The following is a 24,210-nucleotide window of genomic DNA, read 5'->3' as shown; positions in this document are numbered from 1 at the left end:
TGAGTGGTGTACTGAAAGTATAAAAGCAAAATACTGCAGATGCTGGAAATCTAAAGCAAACATACAGAATGCTGGACAAAGGCAAGGGTCCCAGTTATATCTGTGAAGAAAGAATAGGAATTAACATTTCAGGTCCAAAAGATTGATATTCTAGAGGGCGGCACGGTGGCACAGTGGTTAGCACTGCTGCCTCACAGCGCCTGTAGACCCGGGTTCAATTCCCGACTCAGGCGACTGACTGTGTGTGCGTTTGCACGTTCTCCCCGTGTCTGCGTGGGTTTCCTCCGGGTGCTCCGGTTTCCTCCCACAGTCCAAAGATGTGCGGGTCAGGTGAATTGGCCAAGCTAAATTGCCCGTAGTGTTAGGTAAGGGGTAAATGTAGGGGTATGGGTGGGTTGCGCTTCGGCGGGTCGGTGTGGACTTGTTGGGCCGAAGGGCCTGTTTCCACACTGTAAGTCTAATCTAGAGCGCTGGAGGTTTAGGGATGACCTTATAAGGGTTTATAAAATCATGAGGGGAATGGATAGGGTGAAAAGCCAATGTCTTTTTTTCCCAGGGCAGGGAAATCCAAAGCTAGAGGGCATAAACATAAGGTGAGAGGGGAAAGATATAAAAGGGACCTAAGGGGCAGGGTTTTCATGCAGAGGGTGGTGTGTGCATGGAATGAGCCAAAAGAGGAAACTGGTACAATTGCAACATTTAAAAGGGATCTGGATGGTACAAGAATAGGAAGTGTTTAGAGGAAAATGGGCCAAATGCTGCCAAATGAGACTAGATTAATTCACAATATTTGATCAGCAAGGCCAAATTGGACCAAAAGGGTCTGATTCCATGATGTACAACACTATGAATCTATATCCAGAATTGAATGGGGTTGAACTATAACAGAGGGATAAGAGAAGGAACAATAGAATGCACTACATGGTGCAGTGCCCAGAATAAAAGACGAAATACACAAGTGATAATGGTGGCAACAAATAAATTTAGATGTAAAATAGATGTATAATTATAGATAAGAAAAGGAAAAAATGCTGAAAGCAAAGCCAGACACAAATAAGACAGGATCTGTAATCGAAATGCAGGACAACTCAATGTTGACCATAAGGCATAGGAGCAGAAATTAGGCCACTCAGCCATTGAGTCTGCTCCACCATTCAATCACCATGGCTGATAGGTTTTTCAACCTCATTTCCTGTCTTCTCCCCATAATCTTTGATCCCCTTGACAATCAAGAACTTCTCTATCTCTGTTTTAAATATACTCAATGACCTGACCTACACAGCCTTCTGTGACAATGAATTCCACAGATTCACCACTCTCTAGCTAAAGTCGTTTCTCCTTATCTCTGTTCTAAAGAGTCTTCCCTCTACCTTAATGTTGTGTCCTTCGGTCTTTGTCTCTCTTGCCAATGGAAACATCTCCACTCTGTTGAGGCTGTTCAGTATGCTCTAAGTTTCAATCAAACCCCCTCTCATCTTTTTAAACTCCATCAAGTATAGTCCCAGAGTCCTCAAACATTTGCTCATATGTTAAGCCTTTCATTCCTGGGATTGTTCTCGTGTATCTCCTCCAGACCTACTCCAGGGCCTTCCTGAGGTATGGGGTTTAAAATTGTTCACAATACTCTAAATGTGGTCTGACCAGAGCTTTATAAAACCTCAGAAGTACATCCCTGCTCAAGATGTTTGACAACATTGTATTTGCCTTCCTAGCTATCGACTCAACCTGCAAGTTGACCTTAAGAGAAATCTGGACTAGGCTCCCAAGTCCCTTTGCACTTAGATTTCTGAATTTTGTCCTCATTTAGAAAATAGTTCATTTCTGTAATCTTCCTACTAAAGTGCATGACCTCACAACTTCCCACATTGTATTTCATTTGCCCTAACCTATCTAAATCTTACTGCAGCCTTCCTGCCTCCTCAATACTACCTGCCCCTCTAACTATCGTTGAATCATCTGCAAACCTTCGCCAGAATGCCATCAGTTCCTTCATCCAGATCATTAACGTATGAAGTGAAAAGTTGTGGTCCCAACACTGACCCTTCTGGAACAGTACTAATCACCGATTTCCATCCTGAGAAGGACCCTTTTATCTCCACTCTCTGCCTTCTGCCAGACAGCCAATCTTCTATCCATGCTAGTACCTTGCCTCTAACATCATGGTCAAAGTTTGTGAGAAGACTTGTAGCTCGGGTGCTTGTTGTTGTGGTTCTGTTCGCCGAGCTGGGAGTTTTTGTTGCAAATGTTTCGTTCCCTTTCTAGGTGACATCCTCAGTGCTTGGGAGCCTCCTGTGAAGTGCTTCTGTGCTGATTCCTCCGGCTTTTATAGTGGTTTGAATCTGCCGCTTCCGGTTGTCAGTTGCTGTCCACTGCAGTGGCCGGTATATAGGGTCTAGGTCAATGTGTCTGTTGATAGAATTTGTGGATGAGTGCCATGCTTCTCGGAATTCCCTGGCTGTTCTCTGTTTGGCTTGGCTATAATAGTGGTGTTGTCCCAATCGAACACCACTATTATAGGGCAAGCCAAACAGAAAACAGCCAGGGAATTCCTAGAGGCATGGCACTCATCCACAAATTCTAACAACTGACACATCGACCTAGACCCTATATACCGGCCACTGCAGCGGACAGCAACTGACAACCGGAAGCGGCAGATTCAAACCACTATAAAAGCCGGAGGAATCAGCACAGAAGCGCTTCACAAGAGGTTCCCAAGCACTGAGGATGTCACCTAGAAAGGGGACAAAACATTTGCAACAAAAACTCCCATCTAACATCATGGGTCCTTAGCTTACTCAGCAGCCTCCTGTGTAGCACCGTACCAAATGCCTTCTGGAAGTCCAAATAGATAACATCCATTGGCTGTCCTTGGTCTAATCTGCTTGTTACCTCCTCAAAGAATTCTAACGGATTTGTTAGGCATGACCTCCCTAATGAAACCATGCTGACTTTGCCCTATTTGACATGCAATTCCATGTATTCAGAAATCTCATCCTTCACAATGGGCTCCAAAATCTTACCAACAACTGAGGTCAGATTAATCCATCTATAATTTCCCGTATATAATTTCCCTTATTAAGTGAGGGGGGTGGGGGGGTTACATTAGCGATTTTCCAGTCCTATGGGATCCTCCCTGACTTCAGCGAATCCTAAAGGATCACTACTACAGCCTCCACTATCTCTTCAGCTATCTCCTTCAGAGCTCTGGGATGTAGTCCATCTGGTCTGGGCAATTTATCGAATTTCAGACCTTTCAGATTTTCTAGCACCTTCTCCTCAGTGATGGCCACCATACTCATCTCTGCCTCCCCCCCCCCCCCCCACGATTCTCTTGTACTTTTGGGATATTACTCGTGTCTTCCACCATGAAGACTGGCGCAAAGTATTTATTCAGTTCCTCAGCCATTTCTTCGTTCCCCATTACTATTTTTCCAGTATGATTTTCCAGCGGCCCAATGTCCACTTTGCCTTTAACAAAAGAAACTTTTGCAATCTTTTCTAATATTACTGGCAAGCTTACCCTCATATTGAATCTTCTCCTTCCTCATTTCTTTCTTCATTGTCCGCTGTGGTCTTTCTAAGCTCCCCAGTCCTCTGGCTTCCTACTGCCCTTCGCCACAATATATACTCTCTCTTTTGCTTTTATGCTGTCCCTGACTTCCCTGGTCAGCCATGGTTGCCCCATCCTGAGGCAACTATGTTGAGTTCTGAAGTGTATAAAGTATTAAAGCGGAAAGTGGGTGTTGTTCCTCCAGTTTGAATTGGTCTTCACTGGAACAGTGCAGTAGAATAATGTAGGAGTGGACCAGGGTGAATTCATGCCATCTCCAGCCAGATGTCTCTTCAACTTGGCATTTCATAAGGACTGTGCCCGCTAGAAATTTATACCCATTGATACCTGATGGAAATACAGGACCCAGGCAATACAATCAGTGTTATTTTGCTGGGAATAAAGTCAGTGTTCTTTTGCTGGGAAGACAGTGTGGGTTGCAAGCGTTAGAGGGCGACACAACATCTATTCTGCCAAACTCTTCTCCAGAACACTCTCTTTGGCTGTGTCATACGAAAGGAGTCGACGAATTCCGGAAAGAGCCGAAGAGCGCGGACTCCGCTCCGGAAAGAGCCGGCAATTGCGAGGTACGGTCGGGAAGAGCCGAAGAGGGCGGGCGCCGGTTCGGAAAGAGCCGAAAAGTGCGGCCTCCGCGCCGAGAAGAGCCGAAGAGGGCGGACGCGGCTCCGGAGAGAGCCGAAGAGGGCGGAGGCGTTCGGCGGAGCCTGGGAGAGGAGAGGGCAGGCGGGGTGCTCGGTGTTCGGGCCGTGACGGGATTGTGGAGGTGCCGGCCGGTAGGCCGGGTGAGGAAGATGGCGATATCGCGGGGTCTGTGGTGCTGTCAGCGGATATTGGCCTGGATTCCGGTGCTCATCATAACCATGGTCGTGCTGTGGTCTTACTACGCCTATGTGTTCGAGCTGTGTGTGTGTGAGTGCCTCTTTGTTGTCAATTGATGTTGACAGGAGTAGGAAGTTATTGGGCACGTCCACTCAGGGATAAAAGTCTGTTAACATCAAGGTTCAGATCACAATCAGACTGAGTATTTTGATCTCTTACAATCTGTCAGGACAGCAGGATCTCCCATTGCAAGAACTTGCTGCTCAGCTTTTATGATGTGTGTGTTTAAATAAGATTCTTTAGGAACTGCTATTGCCAGTCCAATTATAGTTTCACTTAATTTACAATAAAATCTGAAGTTATAGCTAGTCTTTTAGAAGCTCACCTGCTAAAGTTTGTTCGTACCAATGTTAAGACTCTTGTCAGATTATGCTAGTTTACATTTATAAATGCATGTTATAGATTTAATCCAAGTTTCAATTTTCCTTTGTTTTGGTTCTCCTTTTATGGCTTGAAAGCAAACAAGTTGATTTTTAACTAATGTAAATAGTTTTAATATAGTTAGTTCTCTAACAGTGCTGTGGTTGGATAAGCTGAAAATGTCAGATATGTGTCTTGTTTGTAGATTGAGTGGAACCAGGTCTGTCATTGGGTAGTGAACAGAGAGTCATAGAGATGTACTGCATGGAAACAGACCCTTCGGTCCAACCCGACCATGCCAACCAGATATCCTAACCCAATCTAGTCCCACTTGCCAGCACCTGGCCCATATCCCTGAAACCCTTCCTCTTCATATACCCATCCAGATGTCTTTTAAATGCTGTAATTGTACCAGCCTCCACCACTTCCTCTGGCAGCTCATTCCATACACACACCACCCTCTGTGTGAAAAAGTTGCCCCATATGTTCCTTTTTATATCTTTCCCCTCTCACCCTAAACCTATGCCCTTTAGTTCTGGACCCTCCCACCCAGGGAAAAAATCTTGCCCCTTATGATTTTATAAATCTCTATAAGGTCACTGCCTAGCCTCTGACATTTCAGGAAAAACAGCACCAGACTATTCAGCCTCTCCCTATAGTTCAAATCCTCCAACTCTGGGAATATACTTGTAAATCTTTTCTGAGCCCTTTATAGTTTCATAACATCCTTCTAATAGAATGGAGATCAGAATTGCATGCAATATTCGAAAAGTGGCCTAACCAATGTCCTGTACATTTGCAACATGACTTCCCAATTCCTATATGCAATGTTCTGACCAATAAAGGAAAACATGCCAAACACCTTTTTCACTATCCTGTCTACCTGCGATTCTACTTTCAAGGAACTATGAACCTGCACTCCAAGGTTTCTTTGTTCAGCAAGACTCCCCAGGACCTTACCATTAAGTGTATTAGTTCTTCTCTGATTTCCTTTTCCAAAATGCAGCACCTCAGATTTATCTAAATTAAACTCCATCTGCCACTCCTCAGCCCATTGGTATCATCTGCAAACTTACTAACTATACCTCCTATCATTTATATGGACCCAGCACTGATTCTTGTGGCACACCACTGGTCACAGGCCGGCACCATGATTCTTTGTCTTCTACCTTCAAGCCAGTTCTGCATTCAGCTGGTTAGTTTTCTTTGTATTCCATGAGATCTAACTTTGCTAATCAGTCTTCTTACTGAAAACCCATATAGATCGTGTCTACTGCTCTCCTGTCATCAATCTGCTTTTTTTAACTTCTTCAAAAGACTCAGTCAAGTTCCCATGCACAAAACCATGTTGACTATCCCTAATCAGTCCTTGCCTTTCCAAATGCAAGTACATCCTGCCCATCAGGATTCCCTCCAACAATGTGCCCATCACCGATATCCGGCTCACTGGTCAATAGTTCCCTGGCTTGTCCTTATCACCTTTCTTAAATAGTGGCACCATGTTAGCCAATATCCAGTCTTCCGGCACCTCATCTGTGACTATTGATGTTACAAATATCTCAGAAGGTACTCAGCAATCACTTCCCAAGCTTCATGTTTCCAAGATTAGCATCCTTCTGAAATAGCTATGGCATTGCTATTTCATTCAAGCAATTTCTTAGCCATACTTCAATACACAATCTAATTATGATACGTTTTTAGAACCAGTATCTAGTGCCAAGTCACTCATAAGTGAAGAACTGCTTTTTGATGCTACCCTGAATTTTCTTTTTAATAGTTTGTATCAAGTTTCTTTATCTGACGGTCTTTTTTTAAAAACTTTAATTAGTGCTCTAAATTTATATTTTCTATTCCTCATCTCTGCGTTGTTTTTTCGGATTCACCTGTAATTCTGAGGATGAATCCTATAAATCTCCTCTGCAATTTGGTGATTCTCTGTTGTATATTCCAATACTGCATACTCTGATCAGAATGAATTGTGTCCAGACAACAGTATAGTTTTAGCAGAACAGCATCAAACCACCTCTGATTTGGTGGATTATGTTTGCAGTGTTGTTTGCTGCTCAGTACCTGGAGATGGTCAATGTTAAGTCTATTGTGCTTCCATATTTCTTTCAACATCTAGCTAATTAAACACCATTTTTTAATGACAAAAAAAATTGTTGGAAAAGTTCAGCAATTCTGGCAGTATCTTTGGAGAGAAATCAGTTAATGTTTTGGGTCCAGTGATCCTTTCTCAGAACTGATGATAGCTAAGAAAATGTTGGTTTATATGCAGAAAACAGGATGAGGAGAGCGGGTAAGCAGTAAATGATAGGTGGAGATAGAGCCCAAAGAGAGAGAAGAGCAGTTGGACAGTCAACGGAGTAGATAACAACCCAACACGAGGGTGAATAGATGTTAATGGAGACTGTTAGTGGCTAACAATGGGTGATGTGTAATAACAGACTATGTGATAATAAAACCTGTTTTGTGGGGACTGGGGCAAAGACATGGGAGAGCTCAAGCCCTGGAGTTATTGAACTTGATGTTGAGTCCGGAAGGCTGCAGGGTACCCAAGCACCTCATTTTTTGCTTGGGGACCTTGTTATCACATAGTCTGTTATTACACACCACCCATTGTTTGCCACAAACAATCCTCATTGACAGCTATTCACATTCCTAGCCAGGTTGTTATCCACTCCTTTGTCTGTTCAGCTGCTCTTCTCTCTCTCTGGGCTCTATCCTCACCTATCGTTTACTATTTACCCCCTGCTCACTCCTATCTACTGGGTATAAGCGAACATTTTCTTAGCTACCATCAGTTCTGAGAAAGGGTCGTTCAACTTGAAACATTAACTCTGATTTCTTTCCAAAGGTGCTGCTGAGCTTTTCCAACAATTTCTATTTTTGTCTCTGATTTACAGAATCTGTTGTCCTTTCAGTTACCAGTTTTGAAATACATTCCTACTACTTTTCATATATAGAAGATAGAGTCATAGTCAGATGTTATAAATTAGAAAATTATAAATTAACTAATTGACTGTGGCCTTGGTAAATTATTCCTACTTGTCTTTCTCAAACTGAGACCATTTATCTCCAGTGCCTCTTCTCTGTCCATCATTTGAGTGGTGATGCCTTCAACTGGGTCCATTCTCATCTATCTACATCTAATCAGAGAAGGACCTCCTATGATGACCTTCCTATTCCCACATCATTATCTCTCATGGCCCCTTCAATAATGTATTGTTAGCCTCTCCAGTTTCTCATTCTGTGATGTTTCTATAGGGAAAAGCAAACTTCAGATTCCATATGTACCCTGATGATACCCATAGCTACCTGACTGCCCCTCCACTGACTCTGATCTTTAGAAGAGGATTCAATGCTTATCCCAGGAGAAAGAAGCAGAGGAGGGCAACTTAATAAGTTGCTAGTACACTGAGCCATCATGGACGTATTAAAATGAATGTTCCCCTACACTCTAATATTTCTATCTTTCTATAATAAATCAAACAGTTTGTCCAACACCTAGCATTGGATCAGCAGATTTGCTTGAACTAAATATTTGGATTACCGGTAGCCATTGTCGTTGACCTATAAATAAAGAGGCGGACATACCACCAGTGCTTCACCAGAGACTCTCGCTGATATCTTACCTAGTATGGTGTCAAAACATTTGAAAACAAACCTTCAAGCTCAGCGAGCTAACTTACTTATCATCAACCTGAGCTACAAATCTTGTCAAAAATCGGTAATTGTCATTGATCTCCACCACAAGTCTTATTCTATAGCCACTGACTCCAACCCTTCTCCATAATAAATGTCTGAGGCCAGAGCAGACTTTACACAACCCTGGTATCACATTTTACCCTGAGACGAGCTTCCAACCACATATCCATTCTGGTACCAAGACTGCCCATTTTGGTTTCTGTAGTATCACTTGGCTTCGCCGGTCTTTCAACTCTGTGGCAAATAGGACTGTGTCATTTTGGGATGTCTGGTCAGCATGGACAAGTTGGACCAAAGAGTCTGTTTCCGTGCAGAATAACTCTATGACTATGAGTGTGTAACTGCTGCTGAAACATAGGAATTAGGAATTCAGATCTTCAAGCCTGCTCCACCATTTAGCACGATCATGCCTGATTTTATACTGATCTCAACTTCACTCTCCTTCCTGCTCCCCACAGACCTTTATCCTACTTTTCAACTGAAACATATGTTTCTTTCTTGAATCTGTTGATTGATTCTGCTTCTACTGCACTCTGGGGCAGTGAGTTGCATAGATACACAACCCTCGGAGAGAAGTAGTTTCTCATTATCTCAGTTTTGAACCTGTATTTATAACCTCTTGCTCGAGACTGGCCCACAACGTTCATTTTATCAATCCCCTTTCGCATTTTATATATCTCAATCAGATCTCCTTCATTCTTCTGAACTCCAGTGAGTTATGAGCCCAAGCTGTTTGAGTGTTCCTCATGTAACAGCCCTTTAATCCCTGAATCAATCTGGTGAACCTAACCCTGAACTGTGTCCAGTGCCACCACATTCTCCCTCAAGTAAGGAGACCAAAACTGACACAATATTCAAGATGTGGTCTCCTCAAAGCCTTATATAATTGCAACAACTGTACTTTATTTTTATAATTCAGTCCCTTTGCAATAAATTACAGGATTTAATTTGCCTTGCTTATTATATGCTGCACATGCATACCCACTTTCTGTGATTCATGCACAACAGTGTCCTGAACCCTCTACACTGATGCAATTATCTGTAGTCAATTATTCTAATGCTGACCTGACAAGTCTCCCATCTTCCACCCGACATAAAGTTGAGCATGTCCAAAACTCTAGTTGTATCGTAACTGTGACCAAGTCCTGTTGACTCATTGCCCTGTGCTCACTGACCTACATTATCTTCTAAACTGGCAGTGTCTTAATTTTAAAATTCTCATCCTAGTTTTGAAATTTTTTTATGGCTTCACCAGCTCCCCACTTGCCTCTCTATCTCCTGTTATAGACCAGACCAGACCCCTCAAAACATTTCAAGAAAGCAGCCCGGACTCTAACTTTGCTAGTTGCTTTAAGCAGGTGTGGGTGGATATTCCAGGAGTGATACAGCTAGTCCAACCACTTAGTTTTAAACAAAACAGAATTTATTACCGAATGAAACACAAACAAAGGAGAACTGAATAGAGAATAACTTAATCTCTCTGAAAACTGAGTAGTTAATTACAACTTAATGATGCTTTCCAAATTCCTGCAACAATCCCCATAAGCGTCCCTTGGCAAAAAAAAATGTCAAACCAAACACAGGAGAGAGAGAGAGAGATGGCAGCGAGATTCAGCATGGAACACCTTCTCCCATGTCGCTGTTTCTTTGACCAGCAGCTTCTTTGACTGACTACTTTCTCTGAACAACCATTCTGTTAAATCCCAAACCCAAACCAAACCAGAGAAAAGCTGAGCTGGGAGAACTGGCCACACCCCTTTCATTGTACAAGTGTTTTTTTTCAACTTGAAAGCCTTTTGCCTGAGACAATATCTGTTAGTTATAATTAAATTGGCCCTAAAATCCATAAAAAATAGACCGCCCGGAGGCTGTGCGATTCTGAGCTATCTGAAAAATAAACAAGGATAACATAACCTTATTAAAGGAACAGTATCATCGCACCTCCACACTCCCTAACCAATCTCTGAAAACTTCTGTGAACTACAACCCTCAGATCACTGCACTGCATGAGCTTTTGTACATGCCCAATTTTAATTGCTCCACTGTTGAGGACCTTTCCTTCAGGTGCCTAGTCCATAAGCCCTGGTATTCTCTTCTCAAAACCTAGTAATTTATGTATGTTTCAGCATAGCCCACTAGATGCTTCCTTTTCCTCAGCAACTTTCAGTAACATAATACTGTTAGCTTATATATTAAAAAAAGACATTTCTGAGAGAAAAAAAAAGCAAAAAAATGAACACTGACCCAATATACGGAAGATTGTATTTGATCCAAGCGGTCAGTTTTAAGAAGGGCCTTTAAAGGAGGACAATGAAATGGAGATCTAATATTTCTTATGAATGTCCATATCCCTTGCAAAAACCATTTCTTATTTGATAACACTTAAATGGATAGTATCTCTACTGCAGGTCTTTATCAAAAGTCTTTCTGGAAGTGAAAGAGCACTACAGTAAATAGCTTACCTTTTAATTTACACTATCATCAGAGATTGGTAAGGATAAAGTATGCCCCTTCAAAAATCAAATTAACAGCTGGTTCAGGTTGTATTTGTTTCTGCTTATGGATTCATACAGCTTGTAGTTTTGGATTACAACTTTGTACTGTGTGTGAAAATGCAATGTAAACAAGAAGTGATCAATGAAAATGAACCTTCAAATAGCTTTATGGGTGGCACAGTGGTTAGCAGTGCCTCACAGCACCAGAGACATAGGTTCAATTCCCGCCTCAGGTGACTCACTGTGTGGAGTTTGCACATTCTCCCCGTGTCTGCGTGGGTTCCCTCCGGGTGCTCCAGTTTCCTCCCACAATCCAAAAGAATGTGTAGGTTAGGTGAATTGGCCATGCTAAATTGCCCATAGTGTTAGATGTAAGGGAATTGGTCTGGGTGGGTTGAGCTTTGGCAGGTCGGTGTGGACTTGTTGGGCCGAAGGGACTGTTTCCACACTGTAAGTAAACTAATGTAAAGTAATCTAATCTAAAGCTTGCAGAACTGGGTATTTTGAGTAGGGGGAATACTGAAATGGGATTTATTATATATTTAATTTTAAGTGCAGTGTTATTGTACTTGCACTAGGATTTTAACGTTGGCACTGAAGATTTTTTAGTGAGCATTTTCAGTCTTGATAAATCCCCATCCTCCCTGTGCTGTCAGAATACCAATAATTAAAAATGTGTAGTTTGATCCAGGGCAGAAAACAGGCCATACAAACTGCTACTAGAAGTTATTAATTCAGTTTGCATGTGGCAGTTATTGTAGAAGTTCATTTCATCCAGTTTTGTTTTGGATATTCAGATCAATTTTGTCAGCTTGTTTTTAATGATTTATATAGGATATCCCAATGGGTATGACAGGATTACAGTGAGATACTGCCATTTGAGATGGAGTTCGATCCTGCTCTTTCAGGATATATTTCAGCCAAATTCCATAGAGGTTCTTAAGAGCCATTACATAACTCTGTCGTAATTCTACCCAAATCTTGCCAGTTTCTCCATGGACTTTAGATCTAATAGAAACTTTGCCTTTCGTGACAGCACACTGTCACTGAATCTCAGCATGTTCTAATGAGATGCACAATATAAGCATAAATCCAGCAACAGATAATATGCTCTCTTCCTCCTGTGATCCAGTTCATTGTTGATGAAAATCTTCTAGCCATCAAAATTAATGCTACTGATTGCTAACTGTTCACATTTCTATACTCACATTATGTATTGGAAAAGTAATGCTTCATCTCAAATGAGGATGAGAAACACAACCAGAAAATGCAGAAAATATTCAGCAATGCATTGGAAGTGCAAATATAAGTTAGTGTTATTGAGATCTGTCTCTTGATTAAATTTTACAAATATAAACCGTAAGTATTAAGTTAGCCTGAAGCAGTGGGGTTTTTTTTTAGAGCAACAAGATGGTGCTATTTTCTGGGTCTATAGATTGTGAAGGAGGAAATGTGGCCTTTAGTAGAGTGATGTGCTCTTCCTGTCAGGTGTGCGAGTTTAGGGAGAATTTCCATGTTACTGATGATTATGTTTGCAGGAAGTTACTTTGGTTGCAAATCTTATCAAATCTCATGGATCAGTTGGAGTGACAATTAGGGGCAGTAAGGAATTTGCAGGAGCTAGGAGGTATCATGGATAGCAATTGTAGGAAGGGAGAAAAGCCACAGGTAGAAAGGTAGGAGAGAGAGGCAGGTAGTGCAGGAGTCTCCTGTGGCTATCGCAATCTCAGACAAGTATGATGTTTTGGAAAATGTAGGAGTGATGAACTTTCAAGAATGTAGCATGAACAGGCAAGTTTCTGTACTGAGAATGGCTCTAATGTAATCAGGGGTACATCAGGTTCCAAGCAATCAATTATGATGGGGGCTGTCTAGTAAGAGGCACAGCCTCTTTCTGTGGCTGGCAGCAAGCAATCAAAATGGTGTGTTTGCTCCCTGGTGCCAGGATCAAGGATATCTCAGAGAGGGTACACAACGTTCTCAAAGTGGAGAGGGACCAGTAAGAGGTCATTATACACATTGGAACTAACGACAGAGGAAGGGAAAAGGATGATATTTTGAAGGGAGAATACAGAAAGTTAGGCAGAAATTTAAAAAGAAGGTCCTTGAGGATAGTATTATCCGGATAATTCCTGGTGCTACGAGCTAGTGAGAGTAGTAATAGGAGGATAGAACAGATGAATGTGTGACTGAGGAGCTGGTGTAGGGGAGAATGGTTCTCATTTCTGGATCATTGGAATCTCTTGTGGGCTAAAAGTGACCTGTGTGAAAAGGATGCATTGTATCTGAATTGGAAGGGGACTAATATACTGGCAGGAGATTTGTTAGTGCTGCTCAGGAGAATTTAAACCAGAAAGTGGGGGTGGGGGTTGTGGTAGTGGTGAGACCCAGGGAAATAGCGAGGAAAGCGGTCTGAGACTGGTACAGTTGGGAAAAGGGGCGAGTCAAACAGTCCGGGCAGAGAGAAACAAAGCAGAGAACAAGGTAGGACTGATAAATTAAACTGCATTTATTTCAATGCAAGACGCCTAACAGGGAAGGCAGATGAACTCAAGGCATGGTTAGGAACATGGGACTGGGATATCATTGCAATTACAGAAACATGGCTCAGGGATGGACAGGACTAGCAGCCTAATGTTCCAAGTTACAAATGTCATAGAAAGGATAGAAATGGGGCTAGAGAGGATGGAAGGGAGAGTGGCATTTTTGGTTAGGGATATTATTACAATTATAGTTAGGGAGAATATTCCTGGGAATACATTCCAGGGAAGTTTTTAGGGTTTAACTGAGAAATAAGAAAGGGATGATCACCTTATTAGGATTGTATTATAGATATCCTTTCCCCCCCCCCAATACTCAGCTGGAAATTTGTTTCTCAGTTGTAAGGAGATCTCCGCTATCTGTAAGAATAATAAGGTGGTTACTGTAGGGGATTCTTAACTTTCCAAACATAGATTGGAACTGCCACAGTGATAAGTGTTTAGATGGAGAGGAATTTGTTAATTGTGTACAAAAATATTTTCTGATTCAGTATGTGGATATACCTACTGGAGAAAATGCAAAAAATGACCGACTCTTGGGAAATAAGGCAGGGCAGATGACTGAGGTGTCAGTGGGGGAGCAGTTTGGGGCCAGTGACCATAATTCTATTAGTTTTAAAATAGTGATGGAAAAGGATAGACCAGATCTAAAAGTTGAAGTTCTAAATTGGTAGAAGTCTAATTTTGGAGGTATTCGGCAAGAATTTTCAAAAGTTGATTGGGGGCAGATGTTTGCAGGTAAAGAGATAACTAGAAAATGAGACGCCTTAAAAAAATAAGGGAACTAGAGTCCAGAGAAAGTATATTCCTGTTAGGGTGAAAGGTCAGGCTGTAGGTGTAGGGAATGCTGGATGACTAGAGAAATTGAGGATTTGGTTAAGAAAAAGAAGGTAGCATATGTCCAGTATAAACGCAGGGCTCAAATGAATCCTTAGAGTATAAAGGCAGTAGGAGTATACTTAAGAGGGAAATCAGGAGGGCAAAAAGGGAACATGAGAAAAGTTTGGCAAAAAGGGCTAAGGTGAGTCCAAAGGGATTCTATAAATACATTAAGGACAAAAGGATAACTAGGGAGAAATATGACCCTTCTAAGATCAGCAAGGCAGCCTATGTGTGTAACAGCAGGGGATGGGATAGATACACAATGAGTATTTTGCATCAGAGTTTACTGTGGAGAAGGATATGGAAGATACAGAGTGTAGGGAAATAGATGGTGACATCTTAGAAAATGTCCCTATTACAGAGGATGTGGTGCTAGATGTCTTAAAACGCATAAGTGGATAAATCTGCACAACCTAATCAGGTGCACCTTAGAACTATGCGGAAAACGAGGAAAGGGATTGTTGGGCCCCCTGCTAAGACATTTATATCATTGAGAGTCACAGGCGAGGTGCCAGAATACTGGAAGTTGGCTAACCTGATGCCACTGTTTAAGAAAGGTGATAAGAACAGGGAATTATAGACGTAAGCCTAACATCGGTAGTGGGCAAATTGTTAGAGAGAGTCCTGAGGGACTGGATTTACATATATTTGGAAAGGCAAAGACTGATTAGGGATAATCAACATGACTTTATATATAGGAAACCATGTCTCACGAACTTGGTTGAGTTTTCTTGAGGACGTAACAAAGAGGATTGATCAGGGCAGAGCGGTGGACATATCTATATGGACTTTAGTAAAGTGTTCAACAAGGTTCCTCATGGTAAACTGTTTATCAAGGTTGAATCTCATGGAATAGAATGAGAACTAACCATTTGGATACCGAACAGGTTCAAAGGGAGAAGACAGAGGGTGGTGGTGGTGGAGAGTTGTTTTTTTTAGATTGACAGCCTGTGACCAGTGGAGTGCCACATGGATCAGCGCTGGGTCCACTACTTTTTGTCATTTATACAAATGATTTGGATGTGAACATAAGAGGTATAGTTAGTAAGTTTGCATATGACAACAAAATTGGAGGTGTAATGGACAGTGAAGAAGGTTACCTCAGATTAGAACGGGATCATGATCAGATGGGCCAATGGGCTGAGGGGTGGCAGATCGAATTGCTGCAATTTGGAAAAGCAAATCGGAGCAGGACTTATACATTTAATAGTAAGATCCTGGGGAGTGTTGCTAAACAAAGACACCTTGTAGTGCAGGTTCATAGTTCTTTGAAAGTAGAGTCACAGATAGATAGGATAGTGAAGAAGACGTTTGGTATGCTTTCCTTTATTGGTCAGAGTATTGAGTACAGGAGTTGGGAGAGCACATTGCAGCTGTACAGAACATTAATTAGGCCACTCTTGGAATATTGCGCACAATTCTGATCTCCCAGCTATCAGAAGGATGTTGTGAAACTTGAAAGGGTTCAGAAAAGATTTACAAGGATGTTGCCAGGGTTGGAGGATTTGAGCTAAAAGGAAAGATTGAATAGGCTGGGGCTGTTTTCTCTGAAGCATTGGAGGCTGAGGGATGACCTTATAGAAGTTTATAAAATCATGAGAGGCATGAGTAAGATGAACAGACAATGTATTTTCCCTGGGGTGGGAGAGTGCCAAACTAGAGTGATAGGATTAGGTGCGAGGGGAAAGATTTACAAGGAACCTAAGGGACAACTTTTTCACTCAGAGGGTGGTGCATGTATGGAATGAGTTGCCAGAGGAAGTGGTGGAGATCAGTACAATTACAACATTTAAAAGGCATCTGAGTGGGTATATGAATGGGAAGGGTTTCGAGGGATATCGGCCAAGCGCTAGCAGATAGGACCAGATTAGGTTGGGATACCCGGTCGGCATGGATGTATTGGACTGAAGGGTCTGTTTTCGTGCTGTACGTCTCTATGATTATGACTTTATGTAACTGTTCGTTTGAACTGTTCATTTTCATAGGGTGTGGAAAATAGAGAAGGTTAACCATTAGTGTTGCAGTAACAGTTTGGGAGTGATTAAATTCTGTTTTACTTAATCGATCAAAGACAAAATACTGCAGGTTTTGTAAATTTGAAATAAAAACAGAACTACTGGAATACTCAGCCAGGCGGGCACCATCTGCAGAGAGAGAAAAATAGAGCCATGACGAGGATATTACAACACTGGATAACCCCCCCCCACTTCTTCCCCCCACCCTGCTAATTTTAAACCAGCAACACAGAAAAGGTTTATCTCGTGCAGTAATTTGTGAAAATTCTAGAGGCTAAGAACTACTTAAAGTAAAGATTAACAATTTTATTTCTTAAAGAATAACAGAGAATAATTAACTAACAACTATTTACAACTCTTTCCTCTAGCCTATCTTTTACTTTCCCTTCTATAATACTAGTCCAATAAAACCCCCGATTAAGACTTGCTGAAAAATTCAAATTTCAAACCCAGCTGTCGAATCTTCTCCTTGTGGATTTGCTCACCAGGTCGGTGTTAATGTTTTTCTCTATGCAAACTCCTTTTTCTCTAGACAGGTAGCTCTCAAACAGTTCTGACAGCAGTCTATATCTGTTGGTCTTTTGGAAATTCTCCCCCAACTGTTCAATTTTTCTCGGTTTTATACCCCCCAAAGCATCGGATTGTGTCATTGGCTTTTAATATTGTCAGTACTCTAAATTCAAACTGGAGTGGAGTGTGCTTTTTTGTGGGGGAGGGGGGCTATAATTTAAACTGATTGGCCTAATTCAAATTTGTGTTTGTCTCCAGGCAACCAGCTGCACTAGCTGCTGGACCAAAAGGGTCCATTGTATCTTGTTCAGAATATTTGGTGCTGTCAGATAGTTCTGCTAGCTTTTAGAGGTACAGTCCACCCATATCTTCAGAACAAAGACGCAGGAAGTAACAAACTGACTGTGAAAATGGAGTCTGATGGGGTGGTGTAAGATTATGCAGTTTCGCACAAGAATAAAAAAGAAACATATTCTTTAAAAGGTTCTAGATTGTGGCATTTAGAGATGCAGAGTGATCTGCATGTCCTAGTGCATGAATTCTAAAAGGTTAGAATGTAGGTACAGTAAGTAATTAGAAAACCTAATAGAATTTATTGTTTATTGCAAGGGGAATTAAATACAGAAGTAGGGACGTCATGCTTCAGTTATTAAGGCATTGCAGAGACCACATCTGGAGCACTGTGCGTTTGAAGAAAGATATAAATGTGTTGGTCGCAGTTTAGAGAAACTGGTCGTTGGAATGAGTGGGTTTGTCTTATGAGGAAAGGTTGGATAGGCTAGGCATGTTTCCATTCAAATTTAGAGGGGTAATGTGTTATTTAATTGAAAGATCTAAGGTCTGAGGGGTCTTGACAGGGTGAATGTGGAAAGGATGTTCCTTCTTTGAGTCACAGAGTTATACAGCATGGAAACAGACCCTTCAGTCCAACCAATCCTTGCCGAACATAATCCCGAACTAAACTAGTCCCACCTGCCTGTTCCTGGTCCATATTCCTCCAAACCTTTCCTATTCATGTACTTATCCAAATGTCTTTTAAACATTGTAATTGTGGTCACATCCCCCACTTTCTCAGAAAGTTCATTCCACATGCAAACCACCCTCTGTGTAAAATATTTGACCCTTATGTCTTTTTTAAATCTCTCTCTGTTCACCTTAAAAGTGTTTCCCCAAGGATCCAAGGTGGCGATCTGAGAGGTCTGCTATGCTGGGCTCTGCACCATAACCCAAGCTAAGTGGTGCTGTTACACCCCCCCACCCCACCCCACCCTCCACACCATTAACTATCCGTGAGAATAATCAAGAGAATAGAGTGAAAAAGTCCCTAACACCCTTTAAATTCTAATTATAACATTGTAAGGAGAAGATGAAGTCGGCTAAAGGGAAGGGAGCGTGAGGATCACAACTGGCAAGGCACTTCTCGAAAGTTAAGATTAGAGGTGTGCTGGAAAAGAAGGGCGTATGCCTGAAACGTCAATTTTCTTGCTCCTCTGATGCTGCCTGAACAGCTGTGCTTTTCCAGCACCACTCTAATCTTGACTCTAATTTCCAGCATCTGCAGTACCCACTCATGCACGGCACTCCACTTGAGTGTCAGGCACACCCGCAGCCGCAACCCCAATTCCCGCTGGTTGCCCTGGAACCCTGGAGTTTGTAAAACTTCGAGAAAAAATTGAGTCAGCGTAAGAACCGATCTCTGCCATGCTGCAGAAGCATGAGCAGGAGATCCATGCATCAATGCAGTCGAACAAAGGACTGTAGCCAAGAATTCACAGGGTGGATCCGAAGACTGGAAGGCTAGCTTCAGGCCCTGCTGGACCAGGTCAACGACCTTGAGAATCGAGGTCGAAGGAAACATTCACGGTTAGTTGGGCTCCCGGAACGTGAAGTAGGTGAGGGCCTGGTCAGCTTCCTGGAGCAGTGGCACCTGCAGTTCCTGGGGCTGGAAGTCAACTCACGGCGGGTCTGTGTGAAGCGAGCCCATGGGATTGCGATGTGCGGGTCGATCAGATCAGCCCCTGCCCAGTCCTAGTGCGACTCCAGTATTACAAAAGGAAGCAAATGGAAGCCTTCAGAAGGTGGGAAAAGATTCACAGGCCCTGGTGTACAAGAAGTCGAAAATTATGTTTTCAAGACTTCTCTGGGACTGTAATTAAGAAGAGGAAATCTTTTGAAGTCAGGAAGAGGCTAAGAGACTTGAATTTCCAATACTCTGTGAAGTAACCGGCAGTACTGCGCTTCAGCCATGGAGGGTCTGTTTATAACTTTGTCTCAGCAGAGAAAACAAGGGATTTTCTACACTCCTTGAAATAGTTGGTTTGGATCAGAAAAAAGCTATGGACAATGGTACATCCTTTGCTCTCTTGGTCGTTGGTTTTACATGCTTAGTATTGCTCTGATGTAAAATTCCCTTTTTCCTTTTTGTTTGCTAACTCCAGTTATTCCATTGCTTTCTTCTGGGTGTGGGGTGGTTACTTCTGTTAAAGATAAATGGGATTGACATATGGAGGGATGGGTTGGGTGTCCACTTTTCATTGTGTGTACATAATTGGTTTTCTTTATCTCTGTACTGCTTGGGTTTGGGACACGGCCTTAGCTGGAAGGAACCAAGATGGTAGTCAGGATTGGGATGAGAGCCCCCTATGGGTGAGGGGGAAATTTCCAGTTATTTGTTGTTTTTATGTTTATTTAATTTAGGAGTAGTAATTAGTTTTTTTTAGGATTGGTGGTGGTTTTCTCCACTAGGTGCACCATGCGTAAGCTTCTTCCCTTTGTGAGACCACAGGCCGCTTGGCACGGTCATGGCGCGTGGTTCAGTTAGATGGTGCACCTGGAATATTAAAAGGGAGTCATTTCCCGATCAAAAGGAAGAAGGTGCTGTCAAACCTCAGAAATCAGCGCGTTGACATTGCCCTGCTACAAGAGACACAGCTGAATGACTAAGAACATTTGAAGTTACAGTAGGGAGCATTTGGTCAGATATACTTTACCTCTTTTAACTCTAAAAGAAGAGGACTGGCCATACTCGTACAAAACAACCTTCCTTTTCAGATAATAGACCAAATTAAGGGCGAACATGGATGGTACATCATCCGTAAGGCCTTAATACACAGGAAGGAGTATGGCATCCTGAGCGTTTTATGTCCTCTAGCGCACCCCCTTAAATTTTTAGTTGACACATTCTCCAAATTGATGGCTCTTGGAGTGCACCATATGATGATAGGAGGAAACTTTAACCGTCTCATGGACCCTGAGGTGGACAGGATGCCAAGCAGTCTTTCGGGTATCTCCCCGCAATCCAGACAGTTGGTGGACTTATGTGGGGAGTTGGGGTTGGTGGATGTGTTGAGTATTTCCACCCTAATGGTAGGGTTTTTACCTTTTACTCCAATCTGCAGATATGCCACACGAGAATTGATTTTTTTTTGTTCCATCAGTCTGTCTGGATACGGTGTTATCCTGCAGGTTTGAGAACACAGCCATTTCAGACCATGCAGCAGTGTACTTGGATGTTCAGATCAGAGGTAGTGGAATAGATACTCATGCATCCATTTCTTTTAAAGGATATCAAAGTTAGAGAGTACTTCATAAGGAAGTTTAGGACCTTCTGGGACATTAACTCGGGTAGAGCCAGTAACCCATAGATGCTTTGGGAGACCAGCAAGGCTTATGTAAGGGATGTAATTATTTCATATTTAGCAACCAGGAAGAGGCAGAGTGAAGAACAACAACATATGCTTGAGGCCCGGCTGAAGGCAGCTGAGTCAGCATGTTGTGACAGGCCGTCTGTGACTAAGTTACAGCGGGTCACAGCTCTCCGGACTGCTCTGAATTCAGTACTCACCCAGGCGGCGAAGAGACAGGTTTCCTTTGCAGAGCAAAGATTGTTTAAATATGGGGATAAGCCAGGTATCTACCTGGCTTATTTGGCCAAGAAAAAAAGTGCTCACACCCATTGTGTCCATTAGGGTGAGAACTGGTACTATCACTCACAAGTCTAAAAAAACTAATGCGACATTTAGGAAATTTTATGCAGAGTTATACCAGTTGGAGGGTTATGAGGATGAAGTAGCATGGATTGAATCCATTTTTGAGAGTCTAGACCTCCCAGGTATAAATGCAGAGCAAGTCTCCCTTTTGAATGCACCCTTAACAATACAAGAGGCAGTAAGGGAGCTCCAAAATGGCAAAGCACCCAGCAATATTGGATATGTACAATAACTCATACAGCCAGGACTGCCTTCCGCCCTCTCTTAGGGAGGCCAATATTCTCTCTTATTCTAAATAGAGAGAAAGACCCTGAAGACTGTGACTTGTATAGGTTTACCTCACTGCTGAATGTAAGTTTTAAAATAATCTAAAACGTTAGCTTTGAGATTGGAGAAGGTATTGCCCACTATCATAAAGGAAGATCCAAGAGGATTTGTTAGGGGTCCTAACTCTTGCAATAATATCAGGAGAGTGTTGATTGTAGTACAGTTATGTCAGCAGAGGTCAATTCCGGGCTTGGTGGTCTCCTTGGATGCGGAAAAGGCGATTGACCAACTGGAATGGCCATATCCTTTTGGTGTCCTGGAAGGTTTTAGCCTTGGTCGGGCTTTCACTAGGTGGGTGGCAGTTCTGTATAATGACCCTTTGGCAGCGTAAAATCAGACAACTTTAGCATTGAGAGAGGCAGCCGACAAAGGTGTCCTCACTCGCCACTGCTATTCACCTTAGTAATCGAACTGCTGGCGGTGGCTATTTGGAAGGACTCCGAATGTAGTTGCCCCAAAAGTTCCGACGAACTCAGAAAAGTCTGTACTCTACTGGACTCTGGGAAATACAAAAGATTAAGTAATTCAGCATGTTCTTGGGGTATGAAATTAATTTTACAAAACCAGAAGCCATGCCCATGGGAGGCTTGGCATGAGTTCCTGATCTGGAGGGTGGAACACAATTCTCTTTCTGGTGCTCACAAAAAGGTTTTCTTTATTTGGGTATTTTGATTACTCCCACTTTCCACTAGCTGTATAGTGCTAACTTTGTGCAATTGTTTGAAAGGAGAAAGCAAGATCTTCAGCATTAGGAGGGGTTGCCAATATTATGGTTGGGTTGGATAGCCCTGATCAAAATGAATGTTCTATCTCGGCTACTTTACCCCATGAGAACGCTCCTGTTGCTGTTGCCTAGACAAGTGCTGTGGAGGCTCAGTGGTTGGGTTGGACCCTTTATTTGGCATTGTAGGTGCCCTCTTATTAAATTCACCAAGTTGCAACGTCAACAGGTGGAGGGGGAGGTGGGAGTGGACCTCCCAGATTTTAAGCAATACCAAATAAGCGCCTTATTGTCCTATGTGACTGACTGGGTGTGGAAGGACCCGAGGTCGCAATGGCTTGCTGTCGAGATTCCCAGGTAAGGTGGTACCCCATTCCCTTCAGTCTGCAGTTTGTGGATAAGATGAAATCTGTTACTGAGCATTGTAGAATTCCGATCATTATAAACATGGTTAAAGCATGAAGGGTGATGTGGCAGGGCGAGGGTAATCTACTTAAGACCTTGCCATTTATCCCTTTGGAGCCCCAGGATTCAGACTGGGGTCAATGGATTCTGGCTTTAAGGCGTGGCCCAGGGGATCTCCTGCTTGGGAAACCTATTTGAGGGAGAGGTCTTGATGTCATATGACCAGTTAAGTCATAAATATGGGCTACCCAGTAGGGACCTCTTCTGCTACTTTCATATTAGGGATTATATACTGAGAAGGACCAAGCTTTTAACTCAGCCCTACAAGTCTGACATGGAGAGGAGAGTGCTCCGGTGCGCGGACACTCTCGGTCAGTACTGTATACCATTTATAGAGAGGGGGCACCTTGGAGGAAATGGAAAGACTCTATAGAGTCTGGAGTCCGGAACTACGGGTAGAAATTTCATCTGAAATGTGGGAGGACATACAGGAAAACGTGAAGATCTCGATATGCAACAAGGTGCAGGCTCTGCAGTTGAAGATTCTTCACAGGCCTATGTGTCCCTGGAGAGATTAGCAATATTCAAGACAGGAACATCTCCAGGGTGCCCAAGATGTAAAATAAGCATCGCCACCCTCGCACATTGTCTGTGGCTGGGTCATAAGATCTGTAGGTATTGGGGTGGCGTAGAATTTTTTCATTAGAATTACAAATCCTACAGTGTGGATACAGGTCCTTTGGCCAAACAAGTCCACACTGACTCTCTGAAGAGTAACCCACCCAAACCCAGTCCCATACTACTCTTCATTTACTCCAGACTAATGCACCTAACTCCTACATCCCTGAATAGTATGGGCAATTTAGCATGGCCAGTTCACCCAATCTGCACATCTTTGGACTCTGTGAGGAAACCGGAGCACCTGGAGGAAACCCACGCAGACACAGGGAGAACATGCAAACTCCACACAGACAGTCACCCGAGGCTGGAATTGAACCCAGGTTCCTGGCGTTGTGAGGCAGCAGTGCTAACCACTGAGTCACCATGCCGTCCTCATAGTGAATGAGGTGGAGGAGATTCTGGGAATTGAAGTTTAGGTGGATCCGGTATCCCTTCTTTTGCGACTGATGAATCGGCCTTCATTAGATAAGCATGGGAAAACATTATTTAATATTCTTACGTATTGTGCAAGAAAGAACGTTTTAATGAGCTGGACTTCAGAAACTTCCCCAGGTCTTACAGGATGGCATAGACTAGTAATGGAGCACGTTCCTCTGGATTTTCTTCATAATGTGGCACACTAGAAAATGGATCTATTCTATAAGATGTGGCAGTCCTTTCTAAATAACATAGATATGGACTTGTCAACCATATTGACCAGGGCCTTTATACAGCAGTGAGGGCCAGGTTTGGCAGTCCAGCGGGCCTTGGGGGAGTTGCGGGGGGAAGGCTTCAATAAATACGGGTGTAATAACTAGTACTCCAATGGAAGCTTTGGTGAGGATACACCAGGTGGTGTAACTTGATTTAGTTTAATTTAATTTCATGTGATTTGAGTTAATTTAAGTTGATCTTATCTAGTTTGACTCAATCTAAGTTAGGTTAGTTTAGTATAAGGTAAGCTAATTTAAACTAATTTGCTAAGTTCAACTGTTTATCAAGTTGTAACTAGAAAGTTGTAACAGCTTTGACAAAGGGTCAGTTAGACTCGAAACGTCAGCTCTTTTCTCTCCTTACAGATGCTGCCTGACCTGCTGAGATTTTCCAGCATTTTCTCTTTTGGTTTGTAACTAGAAAGATTGTTTCAT

At 42.5% G+C, this 24,210-nt stretch overlaps 1 protein-coding gene across 1 annotated transcript in view; it reads left to right on the top strand.

Annotated features, from left to right (window-relative positions):
• The first annotated feature begins 4,257 nt into the window (after nt 1–4,257).
• The window catches only part of zdhhc15b (zinc finger DHHC-type palmitoyltransferase 15b), a 106,928-nt gene continuing 86,975 nt past the window's right edge, over nt 4,258–24,210 (top strand). The window contains exon 1 of the mRNA XM_060832469.1: nt 4,258–4,480. Within this exon, the coding sequence (XP_060688452.1) occupies nt 4,363–4,480 (118 nt within the window). The 5' untranslated portion in view covers nt 4,258–4,362. The remainder of the gene's footprint in view (nt 4,481–24,210) is intronic.

This window comes from Hemiscyllium ocellatum, chromosome 11 (assembly GCF_020745735.1).
Source record: "Hemiscyllium ocellatum isolate sHemOce1 chromosome 11, sHemOce1.pat.X.cur, whole genome shotgun sequence".
Lineage (NCBI taxonomy): Eukaryota > Metazoa > Chordata > Chondrichthyes > Orectolobiformes > Hemiscylliidae > Hemiscyllium > Hemiscyllium ocellatum.
The sequence above is the reverse complement of the archived record's forward strand: the minus strand, read 5'-3'. Positions and strand labels throughout refer to the sequence as shown.